The sequence below is a fragment of the Pipistrellus hanaki genome (genome assembly GCF_964339955.1).
Source record: "Pipistrellus hanaki genome assembly, chromosome: 2".
Classification (NCBI taxonomy): domain Eukaryota; kingdom Metazoa; phylum Chordata; class Mammalia; order Chiroptera; family Vespertilionidae; genus Pipistrellus; species Pipistrellus hanaki.
The window spans coordinates 140,186,001-140,207,609 of record NC_140504.1 but is presented as its reverse complement, the minus strand read 5'-3'; the positions used below and the strand labels follow the sequence as shown (position 1 = coordinate 140,207,609).

At 36.0% G+C, this 21,609-nt stretch overlaps 1 protein-coding gene across 6 annotated transcripts in view; it reads right to left on the bottom strand.

Moving 5' to 3' along the window:
• COL24A1 (collagen type XXIV alpha 1 chain) overlaps positions 1-21,609 on the bottom strand; it is a 294,053-nt gene that overhangs the window by 61,203 nt on the left and 211,241 nt on the right. For all 6 annotated transcript variants that reach the window (XM_084874405.1, XM_084874404.1, XM_084874403.1 and 3 more), the window contains exons 44-46: positions 16,006-16,059; positions 7,740-7,793; positions 7,574-7,627 (exon numbers count right to left, since the gene is read on the bottom strand). In XM_084874405.1, coding sequence (XP_084730531.1) covers positions 7,574-7,627; positions 7,740-7,793; positions 16,006-16,059 — 162 coding nt within the window. The remainder of the gene's footprint in view (positions 1-7,573; positions 7,628-7,739; positions 7,794-16,005; positions 16,060-21,609) is intronic.

The following is a 21,609-nucleotide window of genomic DNA, read 5'->3' as shown; positions in this document are numbered from 1 at the left end:
ATTTCTTGGCATTAATTTTGTATCTTGCTACATTGCCAAATTCATTTATTAAGTCTAATAATTTTTTGATGGAGTCTTTAGGGTTTTCTATGTACAGTATCATGCCATCAGCGAATAATGACAATTTTACTTCTTCTTTTCAAATTTGTATGTCTTTTATTGCTTCTTCTTGTCTGATTGCTCTGGGTAGCACTTCCAGGACTATGTTGACCAGGAGTGGTGAGAGTGAGCTTCTCTGTCTTGTTCCTGTTCCTAGGGGAAATGGTTTTAGTTTTTGCTCATTGAGTATGATGTTGGCTGTAGGTTTTTCATATAAGGCTTTTATTATGTTGAAGTATGATCCCTTTATTCCCACTTTGCTGAGCATTTTTATCAGAAAAGGGTGTTGAATTTTGTTAAATGCCTTTTCTGCATCAATTGACATGACTATGTAATTTTTGTCTCTCAATTTGTTTATGTGATGTATTTTGTTTATTGATTTGTAGATATTGAACCAGCCTTACATTCCTGGAATAAATCCCACTTGGTCATGGTGTATAATCTTTCTAATGTAATGCTGAATCCAATTTTCTGGAATATTGTTGAGGATTTTAGCAACTATGGTCATCAGGGATATTGGCCTGTAATTCTCTTTCTTTGTGATGTCTTTATCTGGTTTTGCGATTAGAGTAATGCTGGCTTCAAAGAAAGAGTTTGGGATTGTGCCTTCCTCTTGAATTGTTTGAAATAGTCTGAGGAAGATAGTTCTTCTTTGAATGTTTGGTAGACCTCCCTTGTGAAGCCATCTGGTCCAGGGCTTTTGTTTGCTGGGAGCTTTTTAATTACTGTTTCAATCAGTAGTTATTGGGCTATTCAGGTCTTTTTAATCTTCCTGAGTTTTGGAAGCTTGAATTTTTCCAGGAATGAGTCCATTTCCTTGAGGGTGTCCAGTTTGTTGGAGTAGAGTTTTTCATAGCATTTTTTTTTCTTTTTTTTTCTTTCTTTTTTTTTTTTTTTTTTTTTTTACAATCCTTTGTATATCTGTGGGATCAGTTGTTACTTCACCTTTTTCATTTCTGATTTTGTTTATTTGGGTCCTCTCTCTTTGTTTCTTGGTAAGCCTGGCTAGAGGTTCATCAATCTTGTTTGTTCTTTCAAAGAACCAGCTCTTGATTTCATTAATCATTTGTACTGTTTTATTTGGTCTTTATGTCATTTATTTCTGCTCTGATCTTTATTATCTCCTTCCTTCTGGTTACTGTGGGCTTTTCTTGTTGCTCTCTTTCTAATTCTTTAAGTTGCAAGGTTAGATAATTTATTACCACTTTTTCTCTTTCTTTCTTCTAATTTATTTATTTATTTATTTATTTATTTATTTATTTATTTATTTATTTTAGGTAGTCCTGTAGAACTATGAATTTTCCTCTTAGGACTGCTTTCATTATACCCTATAGATCAGGGGTCTTCAAACTACGGCCCGTGGGCCACATGCAGCCCCCAGGGGAGTCTGATCCTGCCCGCCAGGTTTTTTGGGCAGTGAGCGCAGCCAAGGTGTTACAGTAGGAATTAGTAGTTCATATAGTCCGGCCCTCCAGCTCTCTGAGGGACCGTGATCTGGCCCCCACTTTAAAAAGTTTGAGGACCCCTGCTATAGATTTTGGATTGTTGTGCTTTCATTGTCATTTGTTTCCAGGATACTTTTTTTATTTCTTCTTTGCTCTCTTTGGTAACCTGACCATCATTTAATAGCATGCTATTTAGTCTTCAAGTGTTTTATTTTTTTCATTGTTTTTATTGTAGTTGATTTCTAGTTTTATGCCATTATGATCTGAGAAGATGCTTGTTATAATTTTTATCTTTTTGAATTTAAAGAGACTTTGTCTGTGTCCTAATATGTGGTCTATCTTTGAAGATGTCCTGTGTGCATTTGAGAAAAATGTATATTCTCTAGCTTTGGAGTAAAATGTTCTAAAGATGTCAATTAAGTCCATCTGATCTAAAGTGTCAATTAGGATTGCTGTTTCTTTGCTGATTTTTTGTTTAGAGAATTTGCCCAGTGGTGTCAGTGGGGTATTAAAGTCCCCTACTATGGTTGTGTTGCTATTGATCTATCCCTTAATATCTTCCAGATGTTGTTTTATGTATTTGGGTATTCCCGTATTGGATGCCATATATGTTTACCAGAGTTATATCCTCTTGTTGAATTGCTGCTTTTAAGGAATACATTTTTTAAATACAAGAGCCTGATATTTAAATATAAAAAAATCTATCTTTGAGTATTAAAATTCAAAGTTATAAAGGAGTTAAGTCATCAAATTGATGCCATAAAGAATAGATTTAGAAGAATTATATTAATGTAACAGAGGACTTTTTCCTACCTAAGGGGAAATGAGATTTTCAACTTGGAAAATATAAGAAGAGTAGCAAGACTGTTAAATACTGATAGATGCCAAACCGGTTTGGCTCAATGGATAGAACGTTGGCTTGGGGACTGAAGGGTCCTGGGTTCGATTCCGGTCAAGGGCATGTACCTTGGTTGCGGGCATATCCCCAGTAGGGGGTGTGCAAGAGGCAGCTGATCGATGACTCTCTCTCATCGATGTTTCTAACTCTCTATCTCTCTCCCTTCCTCTCTGTACAAAATCAATAAAATATATTTTTAAAAAAATACTGATAAGTATTTCTCTAAGAAGAACCCTTTATCCCACTCTGCCCTTTAAGATTCATGGTAGGTAGAAACAATAATATCCCTGATAAGTTTGGGGATTTGGGCACAGAGATGATGGCCAGAGAGATTAATGTCCTCATTGAAAGTTCGCATAAGGTGCACTGAATGTCCTCATGGAGCGTCTACATAAGCAATAGAATAGACATTTCTGTGTGAGAGGTCCAGGCCAATGGGCTTTAGAGGGTCTGAGTCTTGCAAGCACCCAGCTTGGTATGGGGAGCAGCAGAATGTTATTTTTGTGTGGCCAAGAACACTTGCATATGCTCCTTAGAAGCCCATCTAAGGAGACTTTGCACCTGAGACAAGAAAAAAGCTATGTGTGCTAACATGCCTCAAAGAACGTTTTCCAGGAGGGCCAAGGCACATGCCAGTATGGCAGGACTATGGCAACTGGGAGCCAAAAGGATGATGTGAGTTTCACGGGATTCTAGTGTAAACAGATGATGACTGAAGATCAAGGTCACCTTCTATTCCTCTTCCTTAACATCGCCACCCAGAATGTACCTGCAATCTTGACAAGAGAGTGAGTGGGGAAAACTGTAAATCAAATGCAGGAAATTTGAGTGGATGGAGTTAAAGGCTGTCAAACTCACTAGATTTCTATCAATTAGTTTTTAACACTAGGTGGGATAGGCATTCAGGACAATTGATAAGTTCTAATATAAGGAACATAAAGTTAATACTTTTAGTATACAAAAATTTGTGGCATAAGGTTCAGATATGCTACAAATGTTTGTGTTTTATTCCAAACATTCAAATAAAATAAATCAAAGAGATTCTTATACCACGTTTCCCCGAAAATAAGACATCCTCCGAAAATAAGACCTACTTACAGGTTTTTTTCTGAGTGAAATATAAGGCATCTCCCCCCCCCCCCCCCAAAATAAGGCCCCCCTAGGCTAAACATGAGAGATTTGGTCCACTGATTCTGAAAGAAATGGAGTCACAAGAAATTCACTAAGAAATTCAGGAATTGGATTGTTATGATGATGTTCCAAAAGATGATCACATGATTGTCATTGAACAAATGAGTAAATTCTTGATACTGTAGGATTCACAGTTTGTCTGGTTTGTGTTGACAACTACTATACTACCGTACCGTATACAGGTAATAAATTTCCTTTATTTTCATTTAATAATAAATGTGTACCATATTCTTCTTCATGGAAAAATAAGACATCCCCTGAAAATAAGACCTAGCACATCTTTGGAGCAAAAATTAATATAAGACACTGTCTTATTTTTGGGGAAATAGGGTATAATCACAAAGTGATTACATTTTGGGATGACCATTATGTTGGGGATAATTTCAGAAGAGTTAAATATTGTGTACTAAAATCTACATATATGTGTCTGTCACCATAAAAACTAGAATGTTATTCAGACTTGGATGAGCAAACAGAAGCAGCTTCCAATAGAATAACACTAAAGTAAGACAAAATCTTATTTTTTAAATGTATTTTTCTACTTGTACTAGGACAATTGTGGCAAAATATCTCCATTGAACACAAGTGTTTAACAAATAACAGGACATAATTTCTACTCTTTATATATGCTCAATTTAGGAAAGGTTTCTTTATTATAATCATTCTCACCACAACTAAAGGAAGAGTCATCTAGAAAATCCGCAATCTTAAAATGGTTTTAAATACACAAAGGTCAATAAATTATAGAACATTGGCACTTTAAAATAAATTGTGCATTTATGCCAGAACCGGTTTGGCTCAGTGGATAGAGCGTCGGCCTGAGGACTGAAAGGTCCCAGGTTCGATTCCGGTCAGGGGCATGTACATTGGTTGCGGGCACATCCCCGGGAGGGGGTGTGCAAGAGGCAGCTGGTCGATGTTTCTCTCTCATTGACATTTCCAGCTATCTCTCTCCCTTCCTCCCTGTTAAAAATCAATAAAATATATTAAAAAAATTGTGCATTTAAAAAAACCTCAAAGTTGAAATTACAACTAAATTAAGAGCCAACCATTACTAAACATTAATCCTACACAGAGGTAGTCTGTTCAGTAAGAAATTATAGATCGGGTCAAAGACAAAAAAATATGTTGTCATATAAGGTGTTAGTAGATGATTAATTGAGTTAGTATCATTAAAAGGAAAAATAAGTCACTCTTCAATCCCCAGGAATCAAATATAATAAAGCTATACGTATTCTATGTTACTTTCTCACTTAACTTACTTGTATTATTCTTTTTAAATATAAGAACATCATAAATCAATAGACTTTTCTGTTATGGTAGGAAAGGCAAATGAATTTTATATGTAGTCTTAAGAGTGCATGAAAAATGTTGCTTTCTGATTTTCTGGCTAGCTTTGAAAAACCCAATCATCTATTTGAAATTAGATCCATTTACAATAGCTTTCTATTCATTGGGATTGCACCAGTTCATAGACCACTAGAGAAGGTAGTCCGATTCTTCGGTTAACAAACATTTTTAAATGTTCCATATAGTCCAAACCCTCACTTGTTTTTATTTAAATTAAGCTGACCAGTTATATTGATATTTGTCTAGTTCTAACTAGTTAGAGGGTAGCTTAAAATGCCAACATAAATTTAGTGAGTTTGGCAATAATTAAAATCTGTCTTTTTTTAACCAAGAAATTTCAACCCACGAAATCTGGAATTTGTTTTATGAGAAAAATAAGATTTTGGCTTGAATTTAAGTCTTTGAAAGCCATTATAAGACAGTTCACTACATTTGCATTACAAGTCTTTTAAAATATGTAGTGGGTTCTGCAGTTGATTTTGACTTACTCTAACTTTTTCTTTATAGTTGTTCACAGTCTCATGTCTGATAGTCCAAATAAGTGAATTAGTTAAGTAAAATGTATCATATTTTACTTAATTTATAAATGGTTTTAAAGTAATAGAGGCTTTTATATAATAACACAAGTCAGGAAGTAAAGTTTCTAGTGTTGGTTCTGTTGGTAACTAGTTCTGTGATATTAGGCAACTCATAATCTCTCTGGGATTTAAATTTCTTCATCTGGAAAATGAGCAGCTTGTTCACATGAATTAAAAAGGCCATTTTCTAATCTAAAAAAACCCCCACCCAAACCCATAAATTTAAAGGTTTGCAAAAACAAGATGACAGCAATGGATAGGATCCACTTGGCCAATGAAGGTGTCCTTAAATAAATAATAGAGTCAATGATTATTCTTGTAACAACTATTACTATTTTAAATTCTAAGAGAACTTTTAATGCAACCTTGCACTGCATATAAACATTACCCAAAATAGGAAATAACTAGTTACCCTGGATTTCATAGAATTTAAACCATGGCTCCTTAGCACCTTTCAGCTCTGATACCCTGGAAGAGCTGACCACGTAGGCTGGAGGTGCAGTTGTCTAGTAAGAATATTTGATTTTCACTGGCATAATTTTAACAGATACTAAAAAACATTAAAAAATTTCTTCTTCCTGAGATATGTCAAAAAGAAAACATTGAGAATATAAAAGTACTAATTGTAAAAGATTAGCAATTTCAGAATCAAACCTTGGTAAAGCAGTTGCATTCGTAGGCACTTAATGCAAATATAGGAAGTCAAGCAAAAGCAGTAGCAGAGTTCTAGGTTCACAGATTTTTCCACAACTTTTCCCTGTTTTAAAAATATGTTTTTATTGATTTCAGAGAGAGGAAGGGAGAAGGAGAGTGAGAGGAAAAGAGAAAGAGAGAGAGAGAGAGAGAGAGAGAGAGAGAGAGAGAGAGAGAGAGAGAGAATCAGTTATGATGAGAGAGAATCATTAATTAGCTGCCTTGTGCATGCCTCATACTGGGGATGGAGCTAGCAACCGGGCATGAGACCTGACCAGGAATTGAACCCTGACCTCCTGGTTCATGGGTTGATGTTCAACCATTGAGCCAGACCCACATCGGCTGGGCTCTTTTCCCATTTTGGGTATTAAAAATTTTAAGTGATTGAGACAAATGTCTTTTTTTTTGTTTTGTTTTTGTTTTTTTTTGTTGTTAAGAGTTGCCTTCAATGGGATACTTATTATTTATTAGTTATTATTTATTAAGGAAAATGACTGGGAGTTACTAGGTAGATGCCAACACTATTCAAAATGGTTTCCAGGTGAGGGAACACCTATGTAATATCAGATTCAACCCATAATTACTTACTCCCACCGGGGGGAAACACAAGTATGAATAAAGGCTGCTTCAAATATTAGGAGAAACAGGGTCTCAAATTCATTACTTTTTAAAAAATCTACTCTCCCTAATTTATTATTAAAATAAAGTACATTTTATTAAGAATTTAATCTAAAATCAGAATGTCATGAAAAGCATGGCAATAATAACCTGATGGTACAAATTACACAGCCAGTTATTATATATGGTTGAGGCAACATCTATCAGTGTGCAGGGAAAGAGACGGCTAAATTCAATGAGCCAACAGATTTTTACTTTGCTGGACTACAAATAATTGATTTCTCTTATGGAAAAAATATTTTAAACCAATTGTGAGTCTGTATCACAAGGATTCCCCTAACTTACTAAAATAAATAGGTGTGACTGATGTGTCTTCACTCTGCAATGTGGGCTTTAAGGCTTGTATTTCTGTTTGAAATCCCAAGGACAGACAGTAAGTTTGGGACAATCTTAGGCAATTTTCACAAAGCCAGAGTAGGCAGCAGGTAAAGGGAAATTTGATTGGCAGTCAAAACACATAACTTAATCAATAAGTCATGTTTCAATTCAATTACTGACAAATACTCTGTTTAGAACCTGACAGTGATCCTTGCTCTGGAAGGAAGAATAATCATCTAAATTACAATGAACAGCCTCTTCTGCCCATCTGCTTTCTCAAGCCAACAATACATTTCAAATTGCCTTATACAACTTCAACTTACTTCAGATCCACTCTCTCCTTTCAGACCTTGTTCACCTTGGTCACCTGGCTCACCCTTGAACAGGAACCAAAATAGAAACCACATATGAAGGAGAGACTAAATAAGATATGCTAACATTATTATATTTTTAAAATGCCAGATTTAAAAGAATTCTTTCAAAACATACTGGAGGCCCTTGCTGTCCAGTGGCACCTCTTGGTCCTGGTATACCCATATGACCCTAGGAATAGAAAAGGTCATGTTATTAGATTACACAGAGACATGTGACTTAGAGAATACATTAGTGTCATTTTAAATTATAGCAAAATGTTTTCAAATTTAAGTATTAGAGAGATTATGATTCTCTCTTGTTAATATTATCTATCTATCTATCTATCTTTCTATCTATCTATCTATCTATCTAAAAAGAGGTAATATGCAAATTAGGCTGGGATGCCTTAATGAGTCATGATTGGATAGGAGGAGGTTGCGTGTGCAAGTGAGGCCCAGAGCAGAGATGGAGACAGAGACAAGGGGTCCTGCCCGAGCCAGTGCGGCAGCTTGGGTGTCTCTGGAGCAGACTCAGGCAGGGGATGCAGGAGTTGCTGTGAGTCAGCCATGGGTGCCAGCCCCCCACAGGGTTCCTCCTCACACAATTTCAATCATGTGCTGGGTCTGTAGAACATAATGGCCACTAGGTAGGATGGTGATTGAGAAAGAGTGTAGAGTTTTGTTTTGTTTTGTTTTGTTTTGTTTTTTCATGGAGATGAGTGTAATGGGTTGAATGGTGTCCCACCAAAAGATGTCTATGTTCTAATCCCCAGAACTCATGAATGTGATCACATTTAGAAAAAGGATTTTTGCAGATACTGTTAAATTAGGATCTGAAAAGGAGAGTATTCTGGATTATCTACATGGGCCTAAATCCATTGATAAGTGTCCTTATAAAAAAAACTAGAGGCCTTGTGCATGAATTTGCACCAGTGGGATCCCTCAGCCTGGCCTGCAGGATCGGCCTGAAATCGGCTCTCTGACTTCCCTCAAGGGGTCCCAGATTGTGAGAGGGCACAGGCCAGGCTGAGGGACCCCACTAGTGCACAATCGGAAGTGGGGAGGGATGTGAGAGGTTGGCCAGACAGAGAAAGACCACAGGAGGGCTCGAGGGTATGTTTGGCCTCTCTCTCTCAGTCCTGATAGGCCAGACCCCAGCAGCAAGCTAACCGCCCAATCAGAGCACCTATCCTTTTGTGTCAGTGGTATACTGACCAGTCAACTATCTTTCCCCTGCTGGTCAGTGCACATTATAGCAAGCAGTTGAGCAGCCTTAGCATATCATTAGCATATTATGCTTTGATTGGTTGAACAGACCACCAGATGATTGGACACTTAGCATACTAGGCTTTTATTATATAGGCTACAGTGAGAGAGCAAGAGTGAGAGAAAGAGAGATTGAGAGAGAAACAACAAAGAAGAGGACTATGTGAAGGCAGAGGAGAACTGGAGTGATGTAACCACAAGGAACATTGTCAGCCACCCAGAAAAAGGGAAAGACCAGGAAGGATTCTATCCTAGAGTTTCAGGAGGGAGCATGACCCTGCTGACATCTTGATTTCCAACCTCAGATCTTCAGTACTATGAAAAAATAAATTTATGTTGTTTTAAGCCATTCAGCTTTGGTAATTTGTTATGGTAGACTCAGAAAACCCAAATAGCAAATAATAAAAGGAATAAAGAGCTTGAGAACAAATTTCTGTTTTCAACCTGTTTTCACTGTGGAAGTGTGCGAGGGTCACCATTTTTACAATCTAAGTTCATAGCTTTTTGAATAGATTTACTGGGTTCAAAGCTGGGAGCCTATAAACATCAAGTGACTGACCTTCAGTAACCTGTCATCATCCTAGTTCTCCTAAGAAGGAATGCTGACCTACCACATTGCCCTTTCCAAGTATGTAAACAAAAAGTAGCAATAACCCAGGGCCATTTCAGGTGAGATTTATGCATAAAGAATTATGCATATAATTTCTTCTATCCCCTTTCCTACTTCCCTTTTCACTTCAGATTTTTCTTCCTAGTCTTTGATTCAGAAAAAAGAAAAATGCCACAGGAAAGACAGCAAGCTCAACTCCCTTTTCTGGGCTAGGAGAAGAAATGACTGCATACACAGGCAAACAATATTTATTCTCACAGAAAGAGCAATTGAAGCCTTCTTGTTTGCATTCTGTGAGGCAAATGTTTATGATTTTAAGATTCAACTTTCTGATAAAGGAACTGAATCCTGTTTAAGGGTGTAAACAGTGGCAAGAGAGAAAGGCTATTTTGGAAAGCTTTCTATAGCAGATGGTTATAACTACAGAGAAAATCATTGTAACATATGACCCTTACCAGCAAAACCTGAGCAGAGTCAGCAAATAACAGAATCAGGGCAATCAAGAGGGAGTCTGGTACAAGTAAATATGACTATTATAGATTACTTACCAAACAGGATTCAGGAGAGAAGTGATTAGTAAAAAGTGATTAGTACAGAGTGAAGTGAGAGCGAGCATATGTGCAAACTCCAACATTTAAATTATGATGGCCAATTATGGCTTTGCCACTGCTCTTGTCTGTATTTTTACACAGAGCTTTTTAGAATGAGCACACAGAACAGCCAACTGTCTCTCTTGGCTTTGAGAAGTCTTGATACAAGTCTCACCCAAAACAAACTTGCTTCTAGGAGTTTCACTGTAATTCTTCTGGTCTTTTCTGTTCTAATAAATATTGACAAAGATCATTTTTTCTACAATGGTGAACACTAAATATATTAAAGTAAACATTATTATAAAGTTATTATAGACAAAGTTATGGGGAGTGATGAATTTTGCCTGATGATATTAGGTGGGAACCATTGGATAGCTGAGGGGAGCTTGGAGAAGATTTTATAAAGGAAGTGATGGAAAACTGAATATTGAAGGATGAGTGTTCCAGGTAATAAAGCAAAAGGATGACATTCTGGCAGATGAAATAGCATAGGGGAATAAATGAAGATTGATCTGACAGAACATGTTAAATGGAGAATGGATTTGAGATGGCTACAACTAGAGATAGGGAGTCTAGCTAGGAAACTATTAAAATAATTTGGGTAAAAAAATACTTAAAGCCTAAACTAAAGTAGGGCAAAGTGGCAAAATATAGATGCAAAAAATCCTAAAAAATACTAACAAATAGAACACAAAAATACATTAAAAATAATACATCATGATCAAGTGGGGCATAAAAATGGTTCAAGATATGTATATCCATCAATGTAATATACAAAAAATTTGATAAGATACAACATCCATTTATGATTAAAACACTAAACAAAATGGATATAGAAGGAAAGTACCTCAATATAATTAAGGCCATCTATGACAAATCCTCAGCCAATATCATATCCAATGGTGAAAAACTGAAAGCTTTTCCTCTAAAATCAAGATGCATGCTCTCACTACTCTTATTAAAACATAGTTCTGCAAGTCCTAGCTAGATCTATCAGGCAAGAAAAAGAAATAAAAGTCATCAAAACTGGAAATAAAGAAACAAAAGTGTCACTCTTTGCAGATGACATGACTTTGTATCTAGAAAACCCTAAAGACACGACCAAAAATATTAGAAATAATAAACAAATACAGTAAAGTTGCAGGATACAAAAATCAGTGTACCAAAACCCACTGTTTTCCTATATACTAACAATGAAATTTCAGGAAACAAGTGGAAAACACACACACAATTCCTTTTACAATGCAACAAAAGAATAAAATTCATAGGAATAAATTTAACAAAGAATGTAAAAGACCTATATACTGAAAATTACAAAGCATTATATTAAAAGAGACAGAAAAGACACAATGAGATGGAAAGATAGTCTGTGTCCATGGATTGGAAGAATCAACGTAGTTAAAATGGCCATATTACCAAAAGGATTATACACTTTAATGCAATTCCCATCAAAACACCAATATCATTTTTTAAAGAAATAGAACAAAAAATCATCAGATTTGTTTGGAACTAAAAAAGAGCCTGAATGGCCAATGCAATCCTGAGAAAAAGAACGAAGTTGGAGGTATCATACTACCTGACTTCAAATTATACTACAAAGCTATGATTTCAAAACAGCATAATAGTGGCAGAAGAACAGGCACATAGAACAGAATTGATACACCAGAAATAAAACCACATGTATCTGGGCAAATGATTTTTGACAAAGGAGCCAAAAACACATGATGAAAAAAAGAAAGCCTTTTCAAGAAATGGTGCTGGGAAAATTGGAAAGCTACACACAAAAGAATGAAACTAGACTACAGTTTGCTCCCATGTACAAACATTAATTCAAAATGGATGAAATACCTAAATATAAAATCTGAAACAATAAATTAAATAGAAGAAAACATACGTACTCATAGGAAGAGTTTATGAATTTGACCCCAAAGGCAAGGGAAGTAAAGGCAAAAATAAATAAATGGGACTATATCAAACTAAAAAGCTTCTGCAAAGCAAAAGAAACTGCCAACAAAACAAAAAGGCAACCAACCAAATGTGAGATGATATTTGCAAACAACAGTTCTGACAAGGGGTTAATATACAAAATATAAAAAAAAAAAAACCTCATACAACACCAAACAAACAATTCAATTAAAAAATAGGCAGAGGACCTGAACAAACACCTCTCCCAAGAAGACATACAAATGGCCAGTAGATATATAAAAAAAGTTCAACTTCACAACTATAATGAAATACCACTTCTTACCTGTTAGAATGCCTATTATCAAGAAGATAGATAATAACAAGGGTTCGAGAGAATGTGGAGAAAAAGAAACCCTCAGTCACTGCAGGTGGGTATGTAAACTGGAACAGCCACTATGGAGAAGAGTATGGCAGCTCCTCAGAACATTAAGAATACAGTTACCATAGGATCCAGCAATCCAGCAATCCCTCAAACACATTTATTTGCACCCCTATGTTCATCGCAGCATTATTCACAGTGGCCAAGACATGAAGGCAACAAAGTATCCTTCAATTTGATTTAAAAAAAGATGTGGTGTGTATACTCTGGAATGCTACACAGCCATTAGAAAAGATGAAATACTGCTGTTGTGACAACATGGATGTACTTTGAGAATATTATGCTAAGTGAAAAAAGTCAGAAAAAGCTCAGAACCCTATGATTTCACTCATGTATGGGATATAAAACTGAAACTCATAGACATAGACAACAGTATAGTGATTACCAGAGGGAAAGGGAGGGGAGGGATTAGTATGGGGTAAAGGGGGCCAAATATATGGTGATGGAAGATGATGTGACTTTGGATGGTGGGCACACAGATCATGTATCACAGCACTGTACACCATGTACACTAATGTCATCCTAATAATTTTAATAAAAAAATAAAATAACAAAACTGCTCTGAAGGAAAAAAAGAAAAGCAAACATTAAAAAAAAATATAACCTGCAGCTACAACAGAATAACCTAACTCTAAGTGAAGCATAATTCCTCTAAGTGAATCAAACTAGTGTTTGGGAAAACTTGGCAGGAAAATAAGTGTGAATATTCATGAATTTGATATTTCTAAGCAATAAAATTAATGTGGTCTGGCATGAGACAAATGTTTAGAATAGAACCACCAGCAAATGGTAAAATGATCTGTAAAACCTAAGGACAGAATAAGACAGACTACAGCATAGAACAACACAGAAAGAAAGATGGGGTTCAAACCAGTATATGAAACATCCCCAATTGAAAACTTCATCAGCAGTATTTTTGGAATGAGAAAGGAGAAACAGATTCCAAAGTGAATTGGGAAAAGTTTTCCTCTGATGAAGTATTTCTGAAGGATATGTGACTAGCAGAATGGGGCCAGGCTTCTCTCTCCTGCCAGCCAGTGAAGAGACTTTTCCTTCTCCCAGCGGAATAGTTAACCGGTTGCCGCTTGCCAGTAAATATGCTGATTTAACTACCTAATGGTTTGTAGTTGGTAGTGGCCAAAATAAGATATTGCAAGAACCTGATTTTTCCTGAAAATGTTGTGAGAACTCACAGCAAAAGCTAAGGAAGTTTAACCTTCTCAAATTATGCTGGAAAGCAGTGGGTTGGGGTCACAACCCAAAGAAAAGCTAATTTTAAGAAAACCCACTGGATTCATTGAATTAGGAAACCCTTGTAGATACAGATGTTATATAAATTGGAAACAGAAGACAGTCATCACAACAATTTCACAAACATGTAGAGCTACTTTCAACATTTGCTTCAAAGAGAGTTTGAGGAAGTAAAAGTTGTTCTTTCAGAGTTCAGGCTTGAGAAAAGTCAGCTCATTAATCATAGTTATTTACATAGTAGCTACCCATTCAATCTGGCTAAGTCTTTCTTTCAGAGGTGGAGCAACAGTGGCCACATACCAAACCTGACACCTGTGTGGCAGTCTCACAAACTCAGAGGCTGAAAGTAACCACAAAGGATGGTTTGAAGTTAAAACTTTTTAACTAAAAGCAGTGTATGGTGAGCAGTCATGTCCTAGGCTAGAAATCTTCCCTGACAAAGGTCCACCTTAACTAAGCCTGTCTGTTGTCATTTTGCAACTATAATAAAATACCTATGGAATGTCAAAATAATGTCCTTTTACCGGATCCCTCAAAGCACAGCCACTTGCTCTGCTCTACTGAGGTGACAAATGCCCTCGTGGTTATTGAGTTGGTGACTGCTAACTATCCCGTGCCTATCTATGTAAAAGAAGTACATGTCTATCATTTTACTTTTTATCCCATCCCAGAGGCCCCTGCCCTTGCTTTGCTCCTGCCTCCACAATCTATCACCCATGGATTTCATACAACCCACTTACATTTCCTCTTTTGATTAAAATAAGGTGCAAAACTGCCATTCTCTGGAACTTTTCAATTGGTTGAGATTTTGCTTCACGGCAATTGTCCTCTGTTTGGCTCAAATAAACTCAGAAATCTTCTACAGGTTTGAATGTTTCTTATGTTGACATAAACAGGATCACACATATTTTTCATGAAAGAGGGGTATGTTGGATAGAATATCTCATCATTCATTATTCAAAATGAATTATGTTTATGTACATATGATGTACTATTATTTATGGGCTTAGGACAAGGCATTATACCAGAAAAAAAGAAGCCATATTCAAAATCGGAAAGCTAAAATACCTGCATGTGAAAGGTAGTAAGCAAAAAACTTTGCAGCAGATGGTAACATTTTTTTGTGTTGAATGACTTCTATAAACAAAATGTTCTAGGATTACAGAAGAGGGAAATATTTCTATTACAGTGGGTCAAGGGAAGAGGGAATTTGAACTGGATTATAAAAAATAGATAGGATTTATGTAAGTAAATATTACATAGTATTGTGAGCAAGCAGAGAACATTGAGAGCAAAGAAATAAGACAGGAAGTATAAAAAGAGAGTTAGCAGATTCTATTTAGCAACTGACATTATAAACTGAAAGGGAAAAGATAAAGAGCAAGAATACAGAATATCCTCAAATCAACTTTGCTTATAAAAAATGACACTGAATAAATTCTAATTTAATTTTGGCTGATTAAATCGGTCACATAAAGTTCTTCTAAGAATGGTTGAGGGTAAGAATTGAGATAAGGCTTGAGAACATTGTGATTTTCAACCATCAATCTGACAACTCTTTATTGAATTCCTACTATATACCAGGAACTTTGTGTTCTAAAAATTGAAGATATAATAATGAAAAAGACAGTGTTATACTCATGGATCTTAAATTTTGGTGGTGGGAGATAGACAATACCCCCTCCTCCCCCCCCACACACAAATATGTAAAATAAGGTATTATAGATAGCATTAAATGTCATGAAGGATAAACAAGTTATCTTACCTAATAATAGACAAACATGTAAATTGATCATACCTCTGCTATGCCCACAGCCAATCAGGAATGAGAATGCAAAGTAACCTGACAAAGGTCATCTTTGTCAGGTTAATTTGCATATATAGGCACAGAGTGGCATGGAGGGGCGGGACGCCTGTTATGAAGGGGAGGGATGGCGGCAGAGGAGCTACAGGAGTGAGGACTTGCAGGCTCCCAGGTGGGAGCAAAATGAGGGGAAGGGAGGCCTATTCTTGCACTAGTATTGTGCAACAAGCCTCTAGTATGATATAAAGTGATGGATAGAAAGAGCAGTTAGAGAAGGCCTCTCAGGAAGGAAGATTTCAGCTGACATCTGAAAGATGAGAAGAAAGCAACAATGGGAGGAGGTGATGATGATCCTAGAAAGAAGGAACAGAAAGCACAAAGAGCTGGATTTCTTCTAGGATCAAAAAAAAAAACAACAAAACAAAAACATAAAACATGACATTGCTAATTATCTCAATGACACTTATTTTCATTTGAAATTTGAACAGAGGACCCTGTTCAAATTTAGAAGCAAGGTGTGAGATTTGCAGAGGTTACCTTATATCCCTCTTCTCCAGGCTCTCCTCTCTCTCCTTGTTCCCCCATTGGACCCTACAGAGACCACATGCAAAACAATCAATTTCCAGCTGGATCCTAACATTTGTAACCAAATGTATAATAAATTTATTAAGTTCCATTAAGTAATTTCAAAGGATTGAATCTTAGTGACACAAAGACCATCATAAGCATTGAATTTTTAAAGAGATTCTCATGATTCTGCTAGAAAAAAATATTTTAAAAATGAAGTATAAACAAATATAAATTTTTAGAAAAGTTGAAAGGAGATCTGACTTTGGGTGGTAAACACAATATAATATACAGATGATGTATTATAGAATTGTATACCTGAAATCTATATACTTTTATTAACCAAAGTCATCCCAATATATATAATCAACAAAAAAATAAAAAAGTATTCTCCAAATAGTATTTAATTTATATAAATGGTATTAGACTATGGAAAAATATAAATATTCATATGAATTAAGTATATTATACATGGTGTCAAAATTACTTGCTTTCTTACTTAATTTAAGATGATTAAAAAAGATTTAAGCAGGACCACTCAGTCATTTATTTATTTATTTATTTATTTATTTTTTAAATATTTTTTTGATTTTTTACAGAGAGGAAGGGAGAGAGATAGAGAGCTAGAAATGTCGATGAGAAACATCAACCAGCTGCCTCCTGCACACCCCCTACTGGAGATGTGCCCACAACCAATGTACATGCCCTTGACCGGAATCGAACCTGGGACCTTTCAATCCGCAGACCGACGCTCTACCACTGAGCCAAACCGGTTTCGGCCACTCAGTCATTTAATTTCACTTATTATACAGCTCTTAATCATTAATTATATTATTTATTCTCTAATCTGTGAAATTTAAAAATCTTAAGACACAAATTAACTTAATAAACACTACACTTATTAATTTTAATCCTTAATGTAAAAACTAATCTAATAAGCTCACACTTCTAACTTCTCTAAACATTTTAATATAAAATTTTTGATATGATAAGCTGTTCAAATGATCTAGTTTAAAATACACTTGAAAAAATCAATTATCACATACTAGGATCTACTTTCTGAAAAGAAAAGCAGATTGAAATCAATTGGGCAAACCATAAAATTTATTCTGAACAATTAGTTGATAAACTTTAACTTATTCCTTTGTGGAAAATAAAGATAATAGACAGAATGTAAAACCCATGATTTCTGATTCTGCTTTAATTATTTAGAATCATGTTTAAGTTTCCCATCTGTCCCAGGTATACTAGTTAAAATCACCAGTGTTATGTTAAACTTTTATTATATTCATTAAATTTCAGTGACATTCTTTGATCTGGTCAAAGCTGAATCTGAAGAAAAGAAGTACTACTCCATTTAGCCATTTAGCCATTTACCCATACTTTTCCATTGCTGCATTATTTCCATATTTTTCCCTCTCAGAGGATTAGAGCCTTCTCTTTTAATAAAGAAGCTTATATATTCTTTAAATTTTTTTAAAAAAATATATTTTTATTGATTTCAGAGAGGCAGGGAGAGGGAGATAGAAACATCAATAATGAGAGAGAATCATTGATTGGCTGCCTTCTGCATGCCGCCTACTAAGGATCAAGCCTGGAAACCAGGCATGTACCCTTGTCCGGAATCGAACCTGGGACCCTTCAGTCCACAGTCCCATGCTCTATCCACTGAGCCAAACCAGGAAGGGCTTATATATTCTCAGAGATAAGTCTGTCTCTAGCCTTATGAAATGGTTTGATTTAATCAGAAAAATTCTAGAATCTTTCCTTTCTATTTATATAACAATGTATAACTTTCAACATCCACTAAAAATCCAGTTCAAAATACCTGGAGTGACTACATATTCTGATCTTTCTGCTTGAGGATTCTCTCTCTCTCTCTCTCTCTCTCTCTCTCTCTCTCTCTCTCTCTCTCTCTCAAGTATTTTTATTGATTTCAGAGAGGAATGGAAGGGAGAGACAGATAGAAACATCAAAGATGAAAGGGAATCATTGATTGGCTGCCTCCTGTATGCATACTACTGGGGATGGAGCCTGTAACCTAGGCATGTGCCCTTGACCGGAATCAAATCTGGCACCCTTAAATCCATAGGCCGATGCTCAATTCACTGAGCCAAACAACCTAGGGCTTGAGGATTCTTTTATTCTATATAATATCATGTGAAAATTGGAAAATTTAACCAATTATATTTATTTCTGTCAATTTAAGTATTCTTATTTATTCACTTAATTTTTTACAATAGCTATTTTTGTTTGTTTGTTTAAAGCAGCGTTTTTCAACGGCTGTTCCGCGGCACACTAGTGTGCCGCGAGATGTTGCCTGGTGTGCCGTAGGTGCAGACAAGACAAGAATTTTATAATTTTTCACTATTTTGTTTACTTAATATTTCATAATAAAGTAATTATAAAATACTTTCTTTGTGTTTATTTGATTCCTATTCAAGAGAATTACTTTATATATAGTCAATATAGGCACAGAGTTAAATTTTTTAACATTTTCTAATGGTGGTGTGCCTCGTGATTTTTTTCATGAAACAAGTGTGCCTTTGCCCAAAAAAGGTTGAAAAACACTGGTTTAAAGTATTACATATGTCTCCTTTTTCCCTGGATTGAACACCCCCCCTCCCCCTGAGACACTCCCATCCCTGAGGGCAAGCCCCCTCCTCCCCAATGTCTGTGTCCATTCGTTATGCTAATATGCGTGCATATAAGACCTTTGGTTGACCTCCACCCTTTCCCCCTTGCCTTCTCTCTGAGGTTGGACTGTTTATTTAGTGCTGCCTTCTCTCTGGACCTATTTTTGTTCCTCAGTTTGTGTTGATCATTATATCCCACTGTGTGAGTGAGATCATATGATATTTATCTTTCTCTGACTGGCTTATTTTGCTTAGCATAATGCTCTCCAGTTCCATCCCTGCTGTTGCAAATGGTAAAAGTTCCTTTTTTTTTTTATAGCAGTATAGTATTCCATTGTACCACAGTTTTTCAATCCACTCATCTGCTGATGGGCACTTAGGCTGTTCCCAAATCTTAGCTATTGTAAACTGTGCTTCTATGAACATAGGGGTGCATATACCCTTTCTGATTTGTGTTTCTGGTTTCTTGGGATATATTCCGAGGAGTGGGATTACTGGGTCAAATGGGAGTTCCATTTTTAACTTTTTGAGGAAACTCCATGCTATTCCCCACAGTGGCTGCACCAGTCTGCCTTCCCACCAGCAGTGCATGAGTACAAAAGCTATTTAAAAAAACACACATTGTTACAGTCAGCCCTTAAAATGCTAAATTAGGAGACTGTAGATAAGTGATCTTGAAAAAGTATTCGTTCTAAAAACTGGTTAGATGAGTCTTTTTTTTTTTTTTTTTTTTTAAATCTTTATTGTTGAAAGTATTACATAAGTCTTTCTTTTCCTGCCCCAGGGTTAATCTCTTCCAGCCAGCTCCTGCTTCCACCCCCACCTCCAGGCCCTCAGGCTAACAGTAAATGAATCTTTAAATCATTTGCTGTGTGTAAACAGCTATAAAAAGGGGTTTTAAAAATACTTCAGAAATAAATCTGAATTTGATGATTAAATATCTCCCCTAAAATGTCTACAGTATATCATTTTTATTTTATTTTTTATTTTATTTTATTTTATTTTATTTTTTTAAATATATTTTATTGATATTTTTTGACCCCCTCCCTCCCTCCCACACATCCCCTCCCTCCCCAAAGTTTTGTGTCCATTGGTTGCACTTATATGCATGTATACAAGTCCTTCGTTGATCTATTTTCTCCCCCAGATCATCCTCCCCTCCCCGCTGTAATTTGACAGTCTACTTGTTGATATACTGTCACTATATCTATCTTATGGTTCATCAGTTTATAATGTTCTTTATTATCCACAAATGAGTGAGGTCATGTGGTGTTTCTCTTTCATTGATTGGCTTGTTTCACTCAGCATGATGTTCTCCAATTCCATCAAGTTTGCTGCAAATGATGAGAAATCCTTCTTTTTTATGGCAGCATAGTATTCCATTGTGTAGATGTACCAAAGTTTTTGGATCCAATTATCTGCTGACGGACACTTCGGTTGTTTCCAAATTCTGGCTATTGTAGATTGTGCTGCTATGAACATAGGGGTGCATATATCCTTTCTGATTGGTGTTTCTAGTTTCTTGGGATATATTCCTAGAAGTGGAATTACTGGGTCGAATGGGAGTTCCATTTTCAGTCTTTTGAGGAAACTCCACACTGTTCTCCACAGTGGTTGCACCAGTCTGCACTCCCACCAGCAGTGCACGAGGGTTCCTTTTTCTCCACAACCTCGCCAACACTTGTCGTTTGTTGATTTGTTGATGTTGGCCATTCTGACAGGTGTGAGATGGTACCGCATTGTTGTTTTGATTTGCATCTCTCGAATAATTAGTGACTTTGAGCATGTTTTCATGTGCCTTTTGGCCTTCCTTCTGTCTTCTTTTGAAAATATTCTATTTAGGTCCATTGCCCATTTTTTAATTGGATCATTCATCTTCCTTTTATTTAGTTGTATAAGCTGTTTGTAGATGTTGGAGATTAAACCTTTATCAGTGGTAACATTTGCAAATATGTTCTCCCACACAGTGGGCTTTCTTGTTGTTTTGTTGATGGTATCTTTTGCTGTAAAAAAGCTTTTTATTTTGATGTAGTCCCATTTGTTTATTTTCTCTTTAGCTTCGATTGCGCTAGGGGTAGTATCAGTGAAGAAGTTCTTTTGGCATACGTCTGAGATTTTGTTGCCTGTGGTTGCTTCTAGTATTTTTATGGTTTCCCGTCTGATGTTTAAGTCCTGTATCCATTTTGAGTTTATTTTTGTGTATGGTGTAAGTTGGTGACCTAGTTTCATTCTTTTGCATGTATCTGTCCAATTTTCCCAACACCATTTATTGAAGAGACTGTCTTGACTCCATTGTATATTTGTGCCTCCTTTGTCAAATATTAATTGAGCATAGTGATTTGGGTTGATATCTGGGTTCTCGATTCGATTCCATTGATCTATATGTCTGTTTTTGTGCCAGTACCAGGCTGTTTTGAGAACAGTGGCTTTGTAATACAGTTTGAAGTCTGGTATTGAGATACCTCCTACTTTACTCTTCTTTCTCAGGATTGCTGTGGCTATTCGGGGTCTTTTATTGTTCCAAATGAACTTTTGGAGAGTTCTTTCTAGGTCAGTGAAATATGCCGTTGGTATTTTAATGGGGAGTGCATTGAACCTATAGATTGCTTTAGGAAGTATGGACATTTTGATGATGTTGATTCTACCAATCCATGAACATGGTATGTTCTTCCATCTGTTTACATCTTCCTCTATTTCTTTTTTCAGTGTCGTGTAGTTTTCCGCGTATAGGTCCTTTACTTCCTTAGTTAAGTTTATTCCTAGGTATCTTAATTTTTTTGGTGCGATGGTAAATGGAATTGCTTTTTTAGTCTCTGTTTCTATAAACTCACTGTTGGTGTATAGAAATGCCATAGATTTCTTGGTGTTAATTTTGTATCCTGCTACATTGCCAAATTCATTTATTAAGCCAATTAGTTTTTTAATGGAGTCTTTTGGG